Source organism: Epinephelus moara, chromosome 13 (genome assembly GCF_006386435.1).
Source record: "Epinephelus moara isolate mb chromosome 13, YSFRI_EMoa_1.0, whole genome shotgun sequence".
Taxonomy (NCBI): domain Eukaryota; kingdom Metazoa; phylum Chordata; class Actinopteri; order Perciformes; family Serranidae; genus Epinephelus; species Epinephelus moara.
The window spans coordinates 22,082,998-22,103,188 of NC_065518.1; the positions used below are offsets into that span (position 1 = coordinate 22,082,998).

Sequence of the window (20,191 nt, forward strand, 5' to 3'; positions counted from 1 at the left end):
AACAACCAAAAAAATAACTGGTGTAACTGAAGCTTTATGTCCTGTGTTTAGGGAAGTTCTGAACACACACTGAGATGTTTTGAGTAGTTTTATGGAGAACTTAGTTAATTTTCCCCGCAAATTAATGTTTTTGTCTTATTTAACGCCACTATTCCCTTAAGGGACTTTATTTCTGCGCACTTTTGTTTACCAACAGCATCACCATGGTACACAGGGCTTTTACTTTATACCAATAAGTGTCCATGACCAGTTGGTAAAGCAGTAATGTTATCAGAGCAATGTTATTCTACTCATTTATATACCATGATATTTAACACTTAGACTAATTTATCACGTTATAACTTGCAGTCTACTTAAATGTCATTATGTCCATGTCCACTAGTGTATCAACCCTCCTGCAACAGAGTATCATCCCTCATCGGAGCCTCCATAAGTGCGCTTTGTCTGCAGCACCTTGGCGCACAATAGCTGCAGTTTAATGCCGCGGGTTAACTTGGTTAACATGTCTGAGATAAAAAATATGGTGTATTAAGATGTTGGAGACAATATTATTGGGCTCTTCGGTAGATTACGTTACGCCTATTAATTTTTAATATGCACAGAAATGCCTCCGTCCACTTTACCAACCATTTTTACGCACGCGTAAAATGCGCGCAATAAGTTGACAACACATTTTTGTAGAAGATGACAAAGGTTTATTGAATTGCAGTATAAACAGTCTTCAAAAGTGACTGGACACAGTGTGATGTTTGTATGTTAAGAGTCGTCTGAACATGAGGAAATATACAGAATGGAGCTTGAATGACAACTATGGAGCCTTTAGGAAAATCTTGCTGACGTCCACTGCCTCTGGTCTGTACATTGTAAAGGCTCAACAATGCTCACCATTGTCACATTTGTATTTTCAGTATGACCCCGTGCACTAACAGCTACTCATAAGTTCAACTGTATATACATGTTTGTCCCTTTTAAAGCAAGACCCAGGTCTAGCCTGTCAAAGGATGTGACAGAAATTAACAGTATTATTAACGCCAAATAAAAATGCTCACAATTATTTCTACAGCATCTATAGGCTATAGTGCAATGGAGAGGAAACTACTGGTAAAAACAGCTTAAGTTTGCATGAGACCTTACAAAAATAATACATATACGAAAACATTTCCTTAAGTATTTACAGTGACTTTGTCTCTGATATTGTCCCTTTACTTCTTTTTTCCTTTGGTTGCCTTTTTGGATGGCTTTGGCTTGGGCTTGGCTGCCCTCTTTGCTGGTTTTGCCTTGGGCTTGGCTGCTGGCTTGGCTTTCTTCGCTGCTGCCTTTTTGGGTTTCACAGGTGTCGGCTTTTTCGTGACCTTTTTCACTTTCTTTGCAGCTGCCTTCTTGGGTTTTTCCGGCGTCTTGGCCACCTTCTTGGGCTTTGCAGCCTTCTTGGGTTTGGCTGGCTTTGCTGCCTTCTTTGGTTTGGCAGGTGCCGCTGCCTTGGTTGACTTCTTGGAGTCCTCTGGTTTGGTCAACCTGAAGGATCCGGACGCGCCGATGCCTTTGGTGTGGCGCAGGATTCCAGATGCCACCAGCCTCTTCAGGGCCATTTTAATCTGCACATCGGCGTTGTCGCCCACCTTGTAGTTCTTCCTCACGTACTTCTGGATGGACTGCCGGGACGCTCCACCCCGGCTCGCGTCGTGAACGATGGCCGCTTTAATCATCTCCGAGTATTTGGGATGAGAAGCAGGTTTCTTGGGCTTGGCTGTCTTTTTGGCTTTGGCTGGAGCTGCCGACGTCTCTGCCATGGTGACTTTTCTTTGGAGTTTGGTAACAAAAAAAAGTCCAGGGGGTGTAATTTCACCCGGCTCAGCTGGTACACCGGAGCGTCAGAAACAGCAAAATAAATGCACAGCCAGGAATAAAGCGTTTCCCCACAAAGTCCGAGACGGCAGCCAATTAAACTGTTTTCACAGTAAAAAACAGATAATGTAATTGTCCACACAAAGTGACGCGTCAGTACACCGGCTCACTTAAGTGTCTTATTCCACAGGCGCCTCGGTGAGCCTATGAAGCCTTTCTGCGGACGTGATTGAGAACACCAACTGCCAGCAGCTGATCTAGCGGACTCCATGGAACTGGCGCCGTCCCGTTTGTGTTTCTTCATCCTCCAACTTCCGACAAATATAAAAACCACGGCGGAGTACTGATCCACAAAACGCCATGGGCTGATAGCAGGGACATTGGGCTTTACGGGGACACACTTTTTTCTCTCCATCCGCGCCGGCGAACAACTTTTATTCCAGGAAAACCCGCTGGAAGTAACGGGGGCTGTGAACAATTTTGCACAATTCGCGTTAAATTGACCCAAACAGACGGAACCTGGGGCAAAATCATCCAATGCATATTGAAATTATATCTATGCTCAAACGGATGCACGCGGTTCGACGGGATTCCGTTTCCGTTTTTGCTTTTAATACATCGATACATTTTCCCAACTAACACAGTCCGGCCATTGACTTTGAGTGACGTGGTCGAGATTATTTGCTGTTAAACCTCCTATAAATTAAATGTCACAATATCTAAGTGGCAGGTGACCCTTGGGACGATGATATGGGTGTATATAGGTTGGAATGCGGCGGATGGCTTTGCTGTGTTTGCTGCTTTTTGGACAGAATTGCTTATAACTGTCACTATGGCAGTCGCCACTCGAGCTCCATTGTCAGGAAAGTTGCCAACACCTCCAAAGATCAGGGACTCTGATACCGGATCATAAAATTGATCACCATATTTTCGACAGGGGTGTAAAGGGCTGCTGTGTGACCAGGTGTGAGTCCAGCTGCGGGAGGGGGGGCTGCAGCCGAAACCAAAGTCCTTCAATATAGGACGCAGTGATGGCTTTCTTTTGTTCAGGAACTGGCGCATCAGACCACAGTCAATAACAGGTCTGACATATGGCACTCCACTTTTTTTTATGAGGGTCTGTGGTGCCAGTCCTCAACAACAAAAACCTCCCAAATAACAAACTTTACTATAATACTCCTGAATTATTTCATATTTTAATATCAGGTCTCATGTCCCTCCCTGCAACGCCATTTTGATTCCTATATATGAAAGTCACAGCCACTGGAGTAGTGCTTTCCCCCCCCCGACTTTTTGTGGCATGCTTATTGGAGTTAATGGACACTATTTTTGGATAATAACCAAATTTCTGTCCTCATTCACATCATAGTGCAAAACAACACCAGGCAGAGAGGTGGTCCTCTACAGTGGAGTGCAGTGGTTCAGCTTATTATCCATTTTGGAGCATTGAAGTCTCCACTGTTGTTCAAATAATAATAATTATGCCAAATTATTTATATCTCACCTGTGTTTTTTTTTTAACATTTTAAACGATAAATAGTGTAAATAATCAAAATGAAGTTAAATCCAATGAGGGGAAATATCTGCCCCTCTGTCTCCACCTGTGTCCTCACACTGAGTTGAGTGTTTTTGTTTTTTGGTGCGAGCGCGTGTGTGTTTAAGGGAGGGTGGGTGAGTTAGTGGGTTAGTGAGCAAGGAGGGATTGAATGAGTGAAAACGAGGAGAGAGGGAGGGAGGAGTGAATGAGTGATTTTTTTTTTATGTGGCACAGAAGAGGGAGGGAGTATGAAAGGGTGAGTTGGAGGCTACTACACTGCACAAGTGCACAAGAGGGAGGGAGGGGGAGTGAATAGATGGCAGGGTGAAGGAATGAATGAGTGAATAAAGCGGGTGCGGAGAGCAGGAGTGAGTGGGTGAATAAAGATATTTGTGCGGCGCCAATGGATGAGTGAGTGAAGGAGGGAGGAGCGTAATTAGGCAGCGGTGCTTATATGGTTACAGTATAAATAAGCAGTGATGGCTGTGTGTTAATATGAACATGCCTATTGTTTGCGACTCCTATTCGGGCCATGTGTTGCAGGAGCAGCTTTCGGCTGGTCTTGGTCATATGGGGGTTGTAGAGTATTGGGCCCGTTGTTTTTGTCACCGATTGTCCGGTGAGGTGTGTTATTATCTTTGGCCGCTTGTGCCCCGTTTAGGAAGCGTTGCTGGAAAGCAGACTTCTCTCCGCGGTTAGACCACTCCCTTTATCCGCCGACAGAGGGACGTCCTCCACACTAACTGGACCTCCCGAGCCCTGCTCCACGCACTACTGCAAACTAATTATCACCATAATGAGATGTAACTTAATGACCTGCACATTTTAATAGGCCACTTGCAGTGCCTTCTTGTTTCATAAGCCACTGATAATTGGACATAATTAATAGTTACCCAGGGATTGGTCTTGAATTGCCCATGCCACGATAACACCATTTTTATTTTCTTATTATTTATTTATTTGAGGATTGGTGTCTTTGTGGCGTGGACAGAGCTCATAAGATTGCTTGATTAATTAATTAGTCAGTTGGTCAATACAAACTCAACCACTGCTGCTGCCAACACACTGAAACCCAGCTTCCCAGTTGTATATTTAGTCATACCAATGTCTGAGTTGCAACTATATTCAGCTTACGTAATGCTTCACCCCAGTGCTGGTTTATTCATCACAAGTTTGAGAGAGTCAAGTGGGAGGTAATAGTACACATGTATTTACAGAAGATGGCTACACCATCCTGTCAGGAGTGTTTAAGTGTTGCAAATCTAAATTTATCTGATGCCAGTTTGTAATTTTAGCTGCCTAAAACCCCTCTCAAGTCTCGTCCTGCCTCTAGCCCCACAGCATTCTGGGTAACATCACCCACCATTTTACTACCAAAGGCCTCGACGTGTTCCGTATCAGGGCTGCAGGATCAGTTGTCGAAAAAATGTCCAAAACTATCTAGCCCATGATCACACTGTACGCAGCTAAAAGCATTCTTTCTGAGTTGCCTTGATTCGAAGGCTGTCTCTTTGTTTACCCTGGCTTAAAAGTCAGATAAGGTGAAATTAAATCAGGTCTTCTTTTTATTCACTCTGGTGGCAAGAATACAAAGTCTGGAGACGGCTTTTAGATTCAATTATTCTTCTTTTTCTGATATGAATCCTCAGGGTTTCTACACTCTTATAATCACATCTCACAAACCTTTTTTTCAAGCAGTGTAGGTCTGCATATTTTACATTGTAAACATTTTGTAACCTAGAGACCATCCTGCACCCTAAAACCAAGATTAGGTCAAGAGCACCTTTGAAACAAAAAAAGGCACCAGCCCAAAGTCTTCAACATTAATATGAATTGTAGAATAGATACACTAGATACAAAAGTATGTTTGCTCATCAGATTTGTTATTGTATGTATTTTACTCCTACACATACAGTACATTTGTATACAGTAAAAAGTTTATAGCTCTTTGATGAACTGATTGTGTATTTAGAACAAGTATCAGTCACTCAGCTAGTTAATAAAACGCTCTAACTACAGTTACACATACATCAAATCTCATATTTAGGCTGACGTTTGGGATTGTGAGCAACGTTGTGGTTTCCAGGATGTAGATTCTTCACGCCCATTTGCTGTGTTGCTATGTAATTTAGTTGTGTGCTGTAAACTTGCCAGCTTTACTAATTTACTTTACTAATAGATGTCACTCGGTAATTTAAAAAAAGGAATCTACCTTCTGATACAAAATCACCGTATTAATGAGGAGGAAACAGATGACTTTTTAACTTCTCTTAGCATTTCCAGGTGGTATTATTGTTGGCGCTGCTGTTGCAAAGACAACTGGATTGCTTTCCGCTTCCCTCAGAGCCTAGCAACTACCACAGTTTCCACAGTTACTTTGGTTGTTCCACTGTTTGCCATTTGCTATACTGGAGATAGTCACTGCAAATCAAGCCTTCATTTTTCCGGCAGATTGTACCCGGTTGTAGACAGAATCGCATAGTGAAAGTAAAGCTTACAGGGAACCAGTCCAATGCGTAATTTTTCTGTACATTGTGTATCAACATTTCCTTGATAATGATAAGTTAAAGCAAAAAAAAACTACTGGTTTATCATAAATGAACTTCAGCTGTTAATCACAGTTAGCAAGTGTTTTTAAAACATACTTTGCATGCAGTACACCAAATGGGCTGTCATCATTTGCATGTGACAGGGTGTAACTCTAGCGGACTGCTTTGAATAGAACTCAGACAAAAAATTCAGAAACATGTATACAAGTACAGTTTGTGGTAGTTTATCAACACAAGAAACTGAAAGAAAAAAGAAAAAAAAAGTCTTCTTTGATCAGCTGCATCTTCCCTACTTGCATATATAATAAATATATTCCTGTGTACAGTTCCAAAGTGCCATGATGGACATCGTTTAGTTCAGCTGCCCATTAAGCTGCCTCAGATAAAACTGTTTATTTCTTGTTAATTAGACCTGCTCTAAACCAACAGCGTGCCATGTCAAGATGACTGAAAGTGAGAACAAGGCATTGACACACTTGCGGTTTTAATACACTTGTCCTGGGGCCAGCTGGGGTGTGAGTGTGCTCTGTAGAGGTAGTGTTTGTGTGTGCACGGGGCTTCGACAGTTGTGACAACACTTGGATGTGTGAGCAGGTGTCAGTGGCCAAGTGCTGTGCTGACTGCTGCACAACTGAGCCAATGGAGGCCCGTCAGTTTGGCCCACACCAAGGCGCTCTTTGTGAATGTCTTACCCGCCCCCCAACACCCACCCCCACCCCCTCGCCCCCCCATCTCATTATATAGCGCAGGTAACTATTTCCGCAATGTCAGCTGTCAAACCGTTTCTCACATGACAGGCTCGTCAGTGGACGCAGTCTTTCAGAGCACCTGTGAGCTGTCAGTCAAACCAGCAGAGATGATTCTAACAGCTATTGTGTTGTGTCATTGTCTCTCGTGCTACAAGATGACACAGCATTTTTGTCAAACATTTGAAAGGGTGTTTTTTTTTTTTAAACAGAGGTGCTCCACTGAAAGATAACCAGTCAGTTATTACAGTTGTATTAATGATTAAACTAAAATGCAAAGTTATAAAACCACAACTCTGATGCTCTCTTTCCAAGTTTTAACCTAACTGTTACACATGTAACTTACTGACCACAAGATAACACATCTGATTAGCCACTGATACATTAATGTTCAAGAATGCTGCATTTAGCCCCAATCCTGACTTTAACCCTCTCCCCTTTAATACATGAAGACTTAGGTGGAGTACATGAGTAACATAAGCTGCTTCAACAGGCTGCCACTAAACCAGAGCCATATATTATGTTTTAAAATTAAACCATAAACTGTCTTTAGTCTTTTGCACACAATGAGAATGACTATTTCATGAACAAACTTTTCTTTCTTCCACTTGGTCTTCTGTGACTTTGGCAAAACTGTACACTTAAAACAATGATTGAAATAGATTTTATGGCTCTTGTGCTCTCTTTATACTTTAATGAGGAAGCCATCTGTATTTTTTTTCCTCCTTTCGTATAGTGTGTAGCTGACTAAAGTAAGAAGCCAAGCAGGCAAACATTCTTTGTTTAAGTGTTATTAATGTAGCCTGTACTGTAAAACTATATTATTTGTGTTGTGTATTAGTGTGCTGTCATCAGTGAGCTCCTATTTACGTGGGGTTACCCTCATTAATCGGTCCAAGTTGTTGTTTTGACCGCATGAAGTTACTGGATATCAAAGATAACAAATATGAAAAACAACATATAGACTTTTACAGTAAGCAATTCATCTCAATCCACACTTATAACCCTTTAGAAACGTCTGGCGGTGTATTTATCTGCGGAAACTCGACCCTCTGCCTGTTGTTTCTTGTTGTCTTATCGTTTTCTGTGTTTGGAACGTTCATGGCTGTGTACCCCCACGGTGATCAGGTGAGGTTTGGGCTTTGTAAAAAGATAGTGACCAAGTGCCAGACTGTAAGCAGCATCCAAGAGACAGCACAGAAAAATGCAAATATAGCGAGGTTTAACACCAAGTAAGAGTGAATCTGGGGTTGGCTTTTACCTTCCCTTTTGCTGGCGAGCATGTTTACAAAAGAAACCGACAATCCTGCATAGTATACCTTTAAGTTGTTAATTCATATAAGTTGATGTTGTCTATTTGTCTCACATAGATACTTAATGTTACTATTTAAGGTTACCAGTATTATCAGGATTACACATTATCTTTATGTAATAATTATTTTCAGGGTTAAATGACAAATTAGTACACTGAATGCTTTTTGTGTGTGTTAATTATGTTTATTTCAGGACTACATACATGCTTAGTCCTATACTGCTTTATGCATAACTTACCTGGACAAATGCTGTCAGAGTGGTAACAAGATAACAGTGGAACATTAGTACAGATGAACATTAAAGGGCCTGTACACTAATTTTTAAATGTTATTCCTGTGGTCTAAGACAGTCCAGAAAATAAGTAAACATGAACATCTCTTTCCCAAATCCAAAAATTAGAGTGCTAAAACTCAAATATAGATTTGATGTCATAGGATCTGAAGTCTGGAGCTGCTCCACTGACAATGAATTGGGAAAGATGTTCTAGATGACACTGAGAGCACCCAGGGGAATGTTTTGAGTACATGTGTACATTTTCTGTTATAGGACTGAGAACACTAAAATAGAATGAAGCTCATTTGGGTGTAAGATAGGAAACAAACATTCTGTAGATCAACAAAATCAGACTCCAATTCTTGTCTATAGAGTAACTCCAGACTTGATACCCTTTGACATTACGAGTTTGGGACTTGCTTGTCTGGTTTCTGGCATTGAAAGAGAGCAGCTTATGTTTGCAAAAATTCATTGAACTTTACCAGGCTGTGGAAATAACATTTGAATTCTTAATTTAGGTGGTGTTTCCCTTTAATGAGATGAAACTGTAAGCACATTTGCCAAATTTCTAAGAGCAGGCAGAGGTATTCTGCCCCAAGTCCCTCTGATCTGAGTTGCTTTCACCAACAGAGGGCAGTAGCAGCTTAAATACAAGTAATTAATTGTTCTATTTGCAATCCATATAATCTTAGACTTGGCTTAAATGTAATTAGTGCTGTTACACAAACAGGATAGATAATTGTGTCATACAGGTATATGAGATAGTGATGAAAGTGGAAACTGTACAGTAAATGTAGGCAGGAAAGACGCTGAGCTATGTTGTTGATATGTGTCGTATCTTAAACACGATCTTCGTAAAAGTACGGGAGTATTGAGTTCTGGTTATTTAAGGTTAACTCAGGTGGGACATCGTATCCTTGGATACTCTGCTGTTTGTTTATGTGCATGTCGACAAACTGCCCTCATTTTAGGATGCAACTGCAGCTTTAGACACCAGAGGTCTCTCCAAACTCAAACCTTAGTGCTGTGACTCCCAAACCTCCCCATCACAAGAAGCTGCTTAGAAAGCCTGTGCTCAACTCAAACACAAGTGGCACTGTGACACTATAATGTCAAAAATAGTGACTGATGTTTTGGAGGCAGACCTGTCCCAGTGCAAGATGTTAATATTGCAGAGCTGGGGCTGAAAGTTCGGCTCTCCTATGAGTTCAAATCACGGCAGTTTTACAGAAATGCTAATACACCGCTTGTTCTTTTTCACTTTCCCTCTCTCCACTCAATTCTCTCCCCTTTTCAACCTCCTTCCTCTTACTCTCTGCTTCCCCTTCCTCGCTTCCTCCGTTTCATGTCCCCAAGAGATCTTCTAAGTGGAGCAGTTTGGACTAAAACTATGTCATTCAGTGACCTGATTCATTTTCCTGCCGTTCTTCATCATGCGGGTGATTCCCTCTATTGCACAATCACTACTGCTCGCCGTTTGGCAGCTCGGGTGTGAAGCGCCATCTATTTTAATTCACATGATTGGTTGGGGCCAACAGGTTTCCAGAAATTCCCCAGAACAACTTATCTTCTTAATTGATAAAAGATTAGGTCTGCTATGAGAACAAAAGAGCAGCGCTGTAATGCTGTGATCCTGCACAATGACAACACGCTGAGCGTTAATTGTATTTTGCAGAATAGCAGCAGTCTTTGTGAGCGCTATCGTCCCTTGACCTCACAACTTGTGGTCAGGTCTTGTGGTTGAAGTTTAATTCCCTCCACTGTCAAGCTTTCAGACTAGCTCTTCTCCTTTAATTGTGCAAACTAAAACTTATTCATTTTCTCTTCTTGCTTAATGTTTTTTAGAGTGCTCAATGGCTGGAGTGTTTCCCAGCTTACACAGGACAGCTCTTCACTTCACTTGGATGTCCACTCAAAGACATCCTGAGATGCCTGTGTGGCTGTTTCCCATTGGTCCATTTCGCCAACCAGTTTAATCGAGCTTTCATTAGGTAATTTCTGGTTATTGCTTTCTGAAGCACAATTTATATTCCTCTGGCCCCAGCAGAGAGAATTCACTTAGTCAGGCAGTGAGTTGTTTGTTGAATATAAGCTTCTGCAAGGTACATAAAAGCAAAGCATATTTTCTTGCAGCAGTATATGGGCTCACAAGATTATTTACGCTTTTAAATCAAACAGACTCTTTACATAGTTATACAAGGGCCAAAGAAACACTAAAGTGTCAACATCAAGATTGCAAAAAACACCTAAACGCTGCTCTTCAGAAATGCCTTTATGTCTGCCCTCCTCAACTCTCAGTGGTATGGTCTCAGCTCGTTTTAATTCAACGCACACAGACCTTTGCCTTCTGTATAATATGTAAAGTACATTTGTTGCTTTAAAATTAGTTCAGTTGTTGTCCAAGGCATGCGTACATTTAATAGCACAGTATCTGCATCTAAAAAGAATCCGTGAGAATTCAGATTAAATGCTAGCGAGTGTATAAATCCAGACTTAATCCATGTTGATTTTAAGGCTGGAATGCAGGACTTTTGTCTTCCCCATCTGGCAGTGAGAGTAATTGCACAAACACTGTTGACGCATGCTTATTAGGTATGCCTGCAGGTGAGCGTAACGTGTCTCCCCCACCCCCAGGAGCACTTTCTTCAAGTCTTCCATGCAAATATTTTGACCTTTATCCTTCCTCTGAACAGAGGAAAGAAAGAAGGAAGAGGAAAGAAAGTTTCTTTTTTCATCTGCAGCACCCACTCTAGAAACTTTTCTTGGGTTTTTTGTAGGATTTTTGCTTCCACCATACTCCTAGCTGCTGCTCTTTTGCTATGGTCTCTCCCCCTTCCTGTCCTGTTTAGCTCTGGCTGGATGTTGTAAAATGCATCACTTTGGTGCATCAGCATGGGAAAAGTTGTCACAGACACAAAATAGAGAGAGCTTTCCCTGGCGGCAATAGGTTTAAGCATTTTGTGACTATGAACCTCTTGGGAAGGATTGAATGTAACAGGGCAGGCAATCATTTGTATGTAAAAGTCCTGGTTGCCATACTGTATATTTAAAGAACTACTGTGAAACAAACATTTGACAGCTAGCCATGTAGCTCCCAGATCTTATAAAGAAAGTTTTGGTGCAACAAAATTGTATGATGAACAGTGATTTGATCCTGGTGTAAAATTAAGTTTGCAACACATTCTCCAAGTTGGAGGAGCTTATTGTGCGCATAGACAAATCCCTACAGTCTGCATACACACACAAGTATGTGGTAGACATAAGGCGACTGCTGTATAAATGAGGGTACATGCACCCCTCATGCTAAAACCCCGGCAAAGCCCACGTATAATGAAGACACACTGATTTTGGACCTTTAAGGCATGCATTTATAGCTCCTTACCATCCGTTTCGCTGACAGAAACACAACTATCCACACACAGACACCAATAAATAAACACCTGCCTTATGGACCTCGAGGTCATTAAGCTGGTGAGGAAGAGCGCAGACTGGCGGTCTAATTAATGCGCCTTTCTGCCTCCCTGAAAGACCTTGTTATTCTCTCCTCGCTCTCGCACAGAGGCTAGACCAGAGTGTTTTGTCTGCTGCTCTCAGGCCTTGTTAAAGAGGAGCAGGCTGCCTGGGTTCGTCCTGCCGTCTGCATCCATCCACCAGGGGTGAATAGAACATGAAGGGTTTAGTCAGGCTCAAGGGAGACTATTCAGTTGGGGATGCTTCGGGCAGCAGAGACCGTATTTCACTGGAGGCTTATCTCGCTCTGTCAGTCATCTGGATAATGTCACTTGGTGGCAGTTTAATGGAAACAATGATACTGGATACTGGCGTGACCCGTGGTGGGGCTGTGAGCCCAGTTGGCATCTTGTTCATATATTTGGGAATGTTGTGTACCTGCGTCTGTAGTGCCATTTTTGTTCCATCGACACCCATTTTCTTTTGCTGGTGTGTGATTGAATAGTGCTGCATGTATATTGGCTTTCTTTATAATGGAGCCAAGGCTGTGTTGTGCTGATGTTATTCATGCAGCGCATATGCTGTCATAATAAATTTACCCTCAGTTTTCTAACATATGGTAGAGCCTGGGTGTTTCTTCTTAAAAGGAATACCTCACCCACAAAATGATCATTTTTATATCAATTACTCACCCCATGTTACATTAGATCATAAAGAGTTTTTCTCACAAGCATTCACAGTGAACAAAGAATCCAAAAACTGAGAAAATTATTAATGAACTGGAGTAAATGGGGTTGCGTTTTACAAACTTGCAAACTCTCACACAACTCATGCAGCATAATCCACACAGCCCCTTTTATGCTGCCTGTTCAAGGCAGGAAGGTCACACCATTATTCTGCCTCACTGTTCTGTATAAAGGGTACAGTTGCAGAATGAGGGCGACAGAGGTGTCTGGCTTTTAAGCTGGCAGCGAAGGTAGTAACTACAAGGTGTTTTGACGACGTGTTATGTGTGCGACCCATCACTGGGAGATTCAAAAGGCCACTAGCAGCAGTTAGCAGCTAAGGAAAAGAAGAAGAACAGCAACCAAATATGCCTGCATATTGAGAAGACAATGAGGTCCAGGAGCTCTTTACCCTTTGAGCAGAGGACAGGGTTAACCGCCATATAATAGGGACAGTTAAAGATTGCTTTTGGCATGTTATGTCATGGTTATTGTTTCGAAACCGCTGCCCGATGCATATGTTATAGGTCGCACTAGAGGCTGACGCTGTTGTGTTACATGTCACGCCTGTCATGCCTGTCGGGCTTCCGGTAGCTGGCATGCTATGTGAAATTACACCCTGGGGTGGCATTATGCCGCCATTGTTTGGTTCTGTTTAAAAAAGAAAAGCCGGCAAAATGAAGAGGCCCAGTCACAGGGTTTCTGTGTAAAAAGTGCTCAAGTCTCATTTACATATGCTCAGCACTTCCCAAACATATGGATTTTTACCAAATGCATGTGTTTGGGAAGTAATGAGAATGCACGTAAATTTGCTGTGAGTTCAAACGCACACATTTGCCCATGCGCGCTACGGGCGGATGATTTGAATAGCAAGGTTTTGGTGAAAATGCTTGTGTTTGTGCACGAGTAATCTGAGAGTTTGTAAAGAGATGCTTTGATATAGTTTTGCAGTTGTTAAACGCAGCCCCCTTTCACTTCAATTCATCAAAAAATGTTCAGTTCTTTGTACCCTGTGAAGACATATGAGAAAAGTTTTCTTGATGAATTCAAGGTAACACAGGGGTTATTTTGTGGATGAAGTATTCCTTTGAGAGGATTTTCTGCTTTATTTTCTTACTGCACTGATTTTTTTTTTTTAGTTCATGATACTTGTCTATCATTGTTTGATGGGAGTACTTTGAGGTTACCAAGGCAACAGTTGAATCCAGTTTCATTTTGGCTGCTCTTTCAATCTGTCTCACTTATGGCAGTTTGCAAATCCTCCAGCAGTGACCTTATAATTAGATTTGTCTTATTCAAGCTCACAACTACAGAGTATTGGAGACAAATTAATTCCGAACATTGATTAGTAGTTGAACAAAGAACCCTGTGGAGTGACTACAGTGCTTTCGCGCAGAGAAGGGAATCCTGACGTTGCTATAGACTTGGGCGCTCATTATTAAGGTTTTGTTTAAACAAAAGTGTGTCAGATGGACATAGTGGAAGGTGACAAAGGGAAAGTCTGGGAGCTCTGCCATGTTCAGTGTGGCCTTGGCACAATCCATTAGGACAAATACAGCAGTTACTCGTGGCTTCATATAGTCAGCAGCTTCGGTCTGAGCCAATAAAGCACAAGACACATTGCTGTAATGAGTAGGTCCAGATATTTTAAAAATGTTTCTCACATTAAGAAGGATTTATAAGCCTTTCAGCCTGTAAGAAAATGAACGTTCAAACATCTGGTGCAATCGTGGTACTTAAACAGACAGAGGCACTGTTTGTCACCAAGCCAGAGGCTGAGTTACACTGTTGGCGGTAAATCTCACAGCGCAGAGGACGAGAAACACCCTCTGCTTCAACCACAATGTAAGCTGAAGTCGCCATCAGGTCACAACCCAGATGACTTCTCCAGCTACAAACAGCTCCGGTGCATTTAAGGCCCTTTCACATTTTTTTATGAGTTAAGATTTACGTCCCCCTCGCCGCTTCCCCCCCCTCATCGCCTTTGTCCTGAGGAGGAGGGGTCACTGCGGTTCTGTGCAGAAAGAAAACATCTTTTGGAGGGGATTTCAATAAAATCTACACAGCCACTGCTGGCCGCCCACATGAGCAGTAACAAGTTCCTTTTCATCATTATGTATGTTCTGACCTTATTGCTCTGCTCCCTGCATGCCGGTCTCTGTATTATGCATCAGATTAACATAAAAAGAGCCTTTGTTCCGGAATTACTTATAATGAAGTATTGTATTGAGCATTGTGGTCTTGTGTTATTGCCGTCGTGGTGTTCATTTGAGCTCATTGGAGGATCAGTGAGCCATCCAAACAGTCTAATTCAATTTTATGTTAGTGCATGTGTGTTGGGGGTGGGAGTTTGCTTGATTGTGCAGCAGTGCATACAATGTGCTAATGTGCCAGTGCTTATAATTAGCACAGAGATGTAAAGGGTTGCAGAGCAGTCTACAGTTTTCTCTGGGGGCTATCAGTGCGTTTTGATACTGTGAGTAGTTTCATATTGTATCCAATGCCATTCATCTTCTTTGTCTTCTGTAGCCCTAAAATGAACACAATCATCACATGGTTTGGATTTCACCATATGCCCGTGTATTAGTAGCTTGTTTACAGTGTGTGGGTTTGTGTGTGTATGCCTGTCAGTAACAGACCAGACATGTGTGTGGGGGGTGTCTGTGCCAGTAGTAAGCGCAAAGCCGCAGTGGAGCCCATCCCCTGCTCCCTCCCTGAGACGCCTTACTTGTAGTGAGGAGAGGAGCCGCATCCCATGGCCACTCCTTCCCCATCTCCAATTGGAAGAGAGAGGCCACCTCCCTCCCCTGCCTCATTGGTATGCAGGCGGCGCAGTGTGTGTATGAGGAGAGGGGAGAGAGAGAGAGGTAGCAGTCAGTGCAATGGGATAGAGGAGAGCGAGGAGGAGGAGGAGGAGAGAGTGAATGAGAGCTGCTGGATCTGCCTTGCCTGCGTGCCTGCCTGCCTGTCGTCTGCTGAAGCTGGGTTTACCGCCGCGCCACGCTGCACTGGCACAGAGCAGAGTCACGGCCCATTTGCACCACCGTCCGCACACTCAGCACCAACACGGAGCCACACAGCACCGGTCCTGACTCCACCAGCAAAGACAACCAGGGACAGAGCTCACTGGGCTTTCTCCATCATCAAGGGGGGGACGCAGCAGCAACGAAAGGGGCCTGACGCTACAATTTAGGCACCAGCTGCTACCTCAACCAAATCCCCCTCCACCTTATCCCATCCTTACCAGCACCACCACCACCACTCCTCTCTTGCTCCTCCCTATGCCCTTGTCCTCGGCGGCTCCTCTCACCTCCCTGGCCAGTATATGGATAGAAGCTCCCTGTTTCAGCTCATACAAGAGCAGGTAAGCGAGTGAGCAGGCAGCGGCAGAGGTTTCTATGGTTACGGGCTCCTGGCCACCTCGCCGTCTATCCAGGGATTGAGACGTGGAGGCTGGGGGTGAGAGCTGATGTTAGGATTGATAGCAGGGGCTGTTTGCACGGGCAAAATGAGAGCGTGAGACAACACGACGGACGCAAGCATCATGGAGCCATGTGGGCCCAGAGAATGTGAGGTCAGATCATGAGCCACAGCAGGGGGGGGGGGGGGGGGTTGGAGGCATCATGTCATGGTTTATGGGAAGGAGGGAGGGAGGAAGGGGTGTGTGTGTGCAAATAGAGGGATGGATATGCTGTATGAATGGATGTATAGATGGATCAATTGGAGCATTCTGCACATGAGGAATGACGCAAAAATCACAAGATAATGGTCGATTACAGATGCTGCATTAGCGTTTGCAGCAATCATGCTGCATGTGCATGGATCTGTGTGTCTGTACCTGTGCATGCTTTTCCTTGTGCTCATCCTTTTTCTTTTTTCTGTGTTTACCACATCCCCAATCTTACCATCTCAGGGTCACAAGAACATAAGATTGTAAGATTATTCAGCGTTATCATTTCCAAGGGTCGAGCAAGGAGGCAGCTCCTGTGAAGTCCAGGTCAGGGTTTTCTTCCAGAATAGAAGCTGTTATTTGGCTTTAAACTTTTCTTTCTTCTTTTTTATCCCTGCTGTTAAAAACACAGTGTCAGCTGCCATATTTAGGCCAGTGAAAAATGTTTCTCTTGACATCTGGTTTCCTGGAATCCTCTGCCCAAACTGCTGTTTTTCTGTCCAACCAGATTCACGTTTGAGTTGGTGTGGTCTACCATCTCCAGAATTAACAAGCCAATATGGATTCGAAGGCAGAAAGCAATGTCTATATTTGGCTAGTGCTTCCTAAGGACATATGTGATTGTGTGTGTGTGTGTGTGGGTATCTCCGGCTCTAGTTTATGTTTTGCATGTCTAAGCTGTATAACGTGTCTCGTGTTCTTGATGATGAACCAGGGTTTTGGCTGATTGACAGACAGATTGGGCAATCATTCCATCCAAGAGGGAGGAATCAATTATCTGCTGCAGGGTTTAGGGGTCGCAAGTGGCCCATCAGCAACACATTGATCAGCACGCTTAGGAGCCTTGGGGAGAAGTCTGTGTGTGTCTATGATATTGTGCACGGCTGCATTTTTATGAATGTGTGTGTGTGTTTTTATAACAAGTGGAGGAAGCCCGTGTGGGTTGAGTGAGAAGATGCTCTGTGGCCACACTGGTGAGTCACGTACTGTATAAGCACTTCAGTGATAACAGCTACTTAGTAATACCTCAACAACACATATTCCTTCATAGACACATTTTAATGCGGTATCAAAGAGGCTGACTCATCTGTGTCAATATCCATTTTTCGATGTAGCAGGTCCTTGGGCTGGAGATGAAGCCAACGCTCCCACACTGTAAACGGCTGGCTGTCGTATTGATTGTGAGGTTTACTCTGCTTGCGCCAGTGTGATCATATAGACAGTTTGCAAGGCCACAGAGCAGACTGCGGTCCTATTAAGCTCAAGTCTAGACCAAATCACTCACACTGGCTGACGACAGGGTTTTTCCACCTTTGGGACTCCGTGCAGCGGCCTTTGATTTGGAAAAGGTCTCTCTAATTAAACTAGAATGAAGTGAAATCTGCCAACAGCTTTTGGACTCTGAACAGGCGAGCTTGTTTTTAACAGAGCCTGCTGCCTGTCTAAATATTGGGCACTTTTTGCTCATCTTTATCCAGGAAAATGCCTCATTTTTTCGCAGCTCTGGCATCCAGATTGAAATAGTCACATTCACTGGAGGCTCCCCACAACGACCAAAGTGTCCCGCAAGCCTCTAAGCAAATCCACAAGAGCACCTGGAGGTCAAGTGCTTTGCTTCAGGGCATCTTTGGTGTAGCCATTTGTAAAGAGAAAGGATTACTCTGCCTGTCTCTGCTTAGTTTTGCAGTGTCTAGATGTTAAACACACATCAGATGCTTAAGGCGCTAAACTTCAATGCTATTGGGGGTTTCCTGGAGAATTCCTACATCAGGATGTGTCGTCTCAAAAGAAAACTGGGCATGCTTAGTTTGCATGAGCACTGCAGGTTTTAAAAGGAGGGGATATTGCAGCCGTGTCACACAGAAACCACACGAAAATGCTGCAGGGAGAGAGAAGGAGAAAGCAACAGTGGCAAACATGAGTGAGTTTTTTATTAGTCTTTGTCTGCAGGAGGTTGCAATGCTGACTCCGGCTATTTCTGGCCTATGCAGGCTCACACATATGCTCATGATCAGAGCATGCACACACACACAGACGCAGTTTCTCTGATAGTCTCTCTATTGCAGTGCCACTGATAAGGCAACTTGATGGTCGGCAGCACTCAGCCACTAAAGCACGCTATCATTAGATGGTGAATATCTCCCCATGTGTCATTCAGTTCTTATCAGGCTTATTTATATCTCTCCCATAAGGACTTGGGGTTGTGAATGCTATTCTGACACATTTATGTCAAGTAGAGAGAATAAGACTCTTATACACTGTCCCCTTTCATCAGTCTTTGATGCTAATTTGCATTGAGCTGTATTTGAGAATGCCTGTGGCTGTTTGCACTGTGTTTAAACGCCAGGAAATGTAGTTAGATGATTGTTTGCATCAAGAAAAAATCTCTACAGTAGTCTCCACTTGAGGAGAAAGTGGTTCAGATCTTTACGGCCGTCACATTTCAGTGCCACAGTGGTAAAATTTGAGCATAATGATGGCAACAGCAGGGCAGAACGGGCATTGTGATAATTACAGAGTCAGTGGCCCAGTTGTTGGTGAACACCAGTGAGTCCTGAGGGCAGCAGAGACAAATCAAAAGGGTTTTATCTGATGTCATGCAAAAATGCTCTGCCCTGTAAATGCCACTGCCCTCCGCAGATACACAGCCCTGTTCGAGCTTGACAGTCTTGTTCAGAGACCAAAGTAGTCTGTAGTATTGGCTCGGTGCCACAGGGTTAGTCAGTGGGAACCATACCAGTGCTGGTGCTGCATTCCCGCCTTGTGGAGGCTGTAATCGCCATCTTCCAAAGAGTAGCCGAGATACTCTTGATTTAACAACTAGAATAAACCTTTCAAGCTCCTTAGACATCGGATAATGTATTATAAAAAGGGTAGGTGTGCTAAGTTGGTGCTCAGCTTACACCTTCTCAGTCTGCATTGGGGGTTTTTTCACTGAGCTATATTTGTTCAGATTAATTACCTTTACCAGAGAAGCAAGAAGAACTCACACCTAAAATAAGACAAAACATTCTGGTTCAAAACAACCGTGTTGGTGGATATGTAGGAGTAGAGAGGCAAACCACACACACAATTCTTTGGGGTGAATGCCATAAATTACACTCATTTTGAGAAAATGTGAACGCTAAATGGAAGAAGTTGATCATTTCTGACACAGTGAAAAATGCCTGTTAACTAATTGGTAAAAGGATTTTAAGAAGCTGGATATGTATACGCCCTTCTTTGATAGTGGACACCTGTAACCATGGCTGTTTCGTTTCTGTTTTTCCAATTTGATTTTCTATCTTTCTGATTGTTTAAAAAAAAAGGCGTTAACATAACATGTGATATTTGCGCCTGTATATACCAACAAAATTCTCTTACAGTTTAAATAAAAGGAACGCAGGAAGAGTCTCATAAAATGGTTCAAAGTAAGATATCTTGAGTTGGGTGCTAAGTAAGGTGAATGCATGCAAGGTGTAACCATGGGAATCTTTCTCTAAATTCTGCCTCACATGATGTGACAGCAATATTAGCTGCAACTCTGCATGTGCTACATACAGAGAGCCTGGTTGTGTGTCAGTCTTGCATGTAGGACGATAGGACTGTGTTTTGTGGTTCGCACCCGGGCTGAAGGGTTCACTGTTGAGCCCCTGTGGAACAGACTGATAAGTCAGTCTCGGGCTGGGGTCAGTTGGAGTCGCTGCGGTGGAGGTAATAGAGGTCTCGGGGGTTAACACCGAGATCATTCCCCTGCAGTCAGCATTCCACTCGTCTTCGCCCCCCTCCTCCTCCTCCTCGTGCTCGTGTATACATTTTCATCCCTAGTCTTGTCCATCTCCTCCCACTTGCTCTTGAGCCAGCACCTCCTCCACCTCGCATCCATAATCTCCCACCCCGCCTCCCTTTGCATCTGAACCCTTCCTTCGTCTTATTACCACCTCATTCTTGTCTCATCGCTCTCTTTCTATCCATCTTTATTCTGTTTTTCCTTCAACTCTGCACCCTTCCCTCCTTTCATCATCCCTTTCTCCCCCCCCCCCCTTTTGTGCCTTTTCGAACGCCAATATGTCGGGGGGGGAAAAAAAAGGGGGAAATGCAAG

At 43.4% G+C, this 20,191-nt stretch overlaps 2 protein-coding genes across 6 annotated transcripts in view; one reads left to right on the forward strand and one right to left on the reverse strand.

Annotated features, from left to right (window-relative positions):
* Window positions 1-20,191, forward strand: part of rhbdl1 (rhomboid, veinlet-like 1 (Drosophila)) — a 66,353-nt gene that overhangs the window by 530 nt on the left and 45,632 nt on the right. The window contains exon 1 of one of the 5 annotated variants that reach the window (XM_050060367.1): window positions 15,322-15,803. The exons of 2 other annotated variants lie outside the window; for them this stretch is intronic. In XM_050060367.1, coding sequence (XP_049916324.1) covers window positions 15,765-15,803 — 39 coding nt within the window. In that variant the 5' untranslated portion in view covers window positions 15,322-15,764. Of the gene's footprint in view, window positions 1-15,321; window positions 15,804-15,824; window positions 16,014-20,191 lie in introns of those variants that run through there. 2 more of the 5 variants (XM_050060368.1, XM_050060369.1) reach the window with 2 other exon arrangements.
* Window positions 673-2,051, reverse strand: LOC126399994 (histone H1.0-B). Its single transcript, XM_050060383.1, has one exon. It carries the CDS (start codon window positions 1,788-1,790, stop codon window positions 1,203-1,205), a length of 588 nt encoding a protein of 195 aa, XP_049916340.1. The 5' UTR covers window positions 1,791-2,051; the 3' UTR covers window positions 673-1,202.